The 2,533-nt window shown below is 57.6% G+C and overlaps 1 protein-coding gene across 1 annotated transcript in view; it reads right to left on the reverse strand.

Moving 5' to 3' along the window:
• SBNO2 (strawberry notch homolog 2 (Drosophila)) overlaps positions 1-2,533 on the reverse strand; it is a gene marked incomplete at its 3' end in the record, with an annotated part of 41,150 nt that overhangs the window by 38,373 nt on the left and 244 nt on the right. Inside the window, exon 2 of the mRNA XM_010136930.1 lies at positions 1,396-1,475. Within this exon, the coding sequence (XP_010135232.1) occupies positions 1,396-1,475 (80 nt within the window). The remainder of the gene's footprint in view (positions 1-1,395; positions 1,476-2,533) is intronic.

Below are 2,533 nucleotides of genomic sequence, written 5' to 3' on the forward strand. Positions count from 1 at the left end.
CGGAAAACCGTCAGAGCGCCCAGCAAGGCAGAGCTGCAGCCGGCGGCACTGGTGGGACGGCCCTCGGTAACCCCGCAGCAGAACCTGCGCTCCTCCACCCCCCGGCACTGCCGGCTGCGGCAGACCCCCCACGCAAGGGGCGAGTGGGTCGAAGGCAAGGACAAAACCCGCCGGGTCACTCCGAGCAGAGGAGCCGGTGTCACTGCTGCCAGCCAGGCTGGGACGGAGACACCCCAATGTTCGGGGTCTGCTTTCGGATCTCTGCTTTCCACAAAGACGCTGAAACCCCTTTAGGAAGGAGTAAAACCGAACCCTCCAGCACCTGGAGCACAGTTACCAGCTCGTGGCATCAAGTTCAGTTTTATTTTTCCTTCCTCTCACCTCCGAACTAAATAAAAGCACATCCTGTGTGTCTGTGCCACTCCCTGCTTTCAGAGAGACCAAAGCAGCCACCCGTCGCCCTTCAGACCTTCTCAACCACCGCATCTCCCAGACCCAGCAGAGTCCCAGTCCGAGTCACTCGGTGGTGGCACAAGGCCTCTTTATGTCGTCCCAAAGATCTCCTGTCATATCCCACCTTCTGACCCCGGGTGGAGGCTCATTGTAAAGGGGGAGAAGGCAGAGCCACGTTTATTGTTACACAGAGATCCCTCAAAAACACTGTTCTGGGGATGTAATCTAGAAAAGCTGTTGCACTGAATCTCAAAAGCACGTGGCTGACGTCCTGCCTGTCAGACAGGGCCACGGTCACTGCGCAGCGGCTCCTGGACCCCAGCCCTCTCTGGGCAGCACTAACCTGGGCTGTTCACCAGGCAGCTTGATGGAGCAGCCAGGCAGAGTTTCTCACACAAGCCCATGCTCATGACCCCACACCTCGCCGGATGAGGTTATCAGCGGAGAACGTCAGCTACAGCCTGGCTCTGGATGACCTCGTGGTTGTGCATGTCTTCAACACCAACATGGGATAGGGTCCGGTCAGCTTTCAGGCACCCACGTGGCAAAAGACTTGAAGTCCACCCCGGAGTCTGCCACCCGGTACCAGTAAGACCTTCTCCCCATCTGCACCATCTGCACAACGCCCGGGATGGGGCGACATCTCTGCTCGGGGCGATTGTGCTAATTGGTTCCATTAGTGCAACGAACCCAGGGTAAAACCAGGCGGTTCCTCCCTTCCAGCAGCCTCCAGGTTTACCAGAAATCAAAGGTTTTCTCTCTAAAAGCTGTTTGCTGCTTTTTCCAAGATGCAGCAGTTTATGAAATGCCACAAGATCAGTGCGTGATGCAATTATTTCCCCATCAGTTAGTGAAATAAAGTAAACACAGAAAGCAGCAGAGAAACAGTTGAATCACGGGGTGTGCGAGAGCAGGGGGAGTACAAAGGAGAAGAGCACTCACTGGTTTTCACTTGGGAAGGACGAGGCTGGGAAAGAGGCAGGGTAGCAGCTACTCCACGACTCGGCAGCCAGCAGGGAGTTCTGGAAGGAGAAGGCAGGATGGTCAGAGCAGCGGAGCCCGGCTGGGCCACCTGCAGCGGCAGGTCTGGGGCCCGGCTCTCGATTCCCCCTCAGCGTCAACGTACGCAGAGGTGGCTCCTCGCAGGATCTCAGCAGGGGAAATCGAGGGCTATGCTCCAGTCCCAGCTTTTGAACCGATTTTCCTGTCACTGTCCCCAGGAGGACCGTGAGGTCAGTCCCTTTTCCCAGCGCTTTAACCTCACCTCTGCAGACAGCCAGCACCAAACCACTGAATCGGCCTCCGTAGGTGAACACCCCAAAACACAGAGCTTTCCCTTTCGCCTTCCCACCTCCCTGAGCCTCCAACTCTGACGGGAAGCTTTTAGCTCAGCATGTACCCACAGACCCATGGAAAGGACACGGGCTCATTCCTGAGGCGCAGAGCAGTCTGTCCGTCCTTTCTGGTGGCCAAAGCAGTGACACCTCCTGCCTGCAGCACCGCGCCCTCGGGGAAACGGGCCTCTCTCTAACCTCCATACTCCTGCTGGTGACAAACAGGAGTTCCCAAGAGAGCCCTGCAGGGACACAGGAGCTGTGCTAGGACAGAGCTTTGCTTTCTGCCCTGTTGCGGACAACTGCATCAGGGACCCAGCCTTGTTTTAGCAGCTGCATCAGGGCAAACACAGCCCTGGTCACCTCTGCCGTGCTCGGAACAGGCAAAGCAACAGGTCCAGCGAGTGTCGGGGACCAGCTGGGGCAGTAACAGCATTTGCAATTCTGTCTAAACTCCACAGTCCTTCCCTGAGGAGAGCAAGGCATCTGCCAGCCTTTAGAGGCACCGGTTTACTCCCAGCCTTGTTTTCCTCCTGCCACTTCAAAGGCAGCAGACAGCATTACCCCACCCCGCCAGCACTCCCCATCAATACTTGTACCCCTGGCCAGCTGCCTGGGACGGCTGGTAAACAGCTCGGGGAACGCACACGCAGACTGCAGGAGCTGACAGGCTGGAGCGCCCTGCTCAGACCCTGCTGGTGAAACCCTCCGGGCAGCCTCCCCTGAGCTCTCAACTCCATGGCTGG

The sequence above is a fragment of the Buceros rhinoceros genome, unplaced genomic scaffold (assembly GCF_000710305.1).
Source record: "Buceros rhinoceros silvestris isolate BGI_N320 unplaced genomic scaffold, ASM71030v1 scaffold33385, whole genome shotgun sequence".
Lineage (NCBI taxonomy): Eukaryota > Metazoa > Chordata > Aves > Bucerotiformes > Bucerotidae > Buceros > Buceros rhinoceros.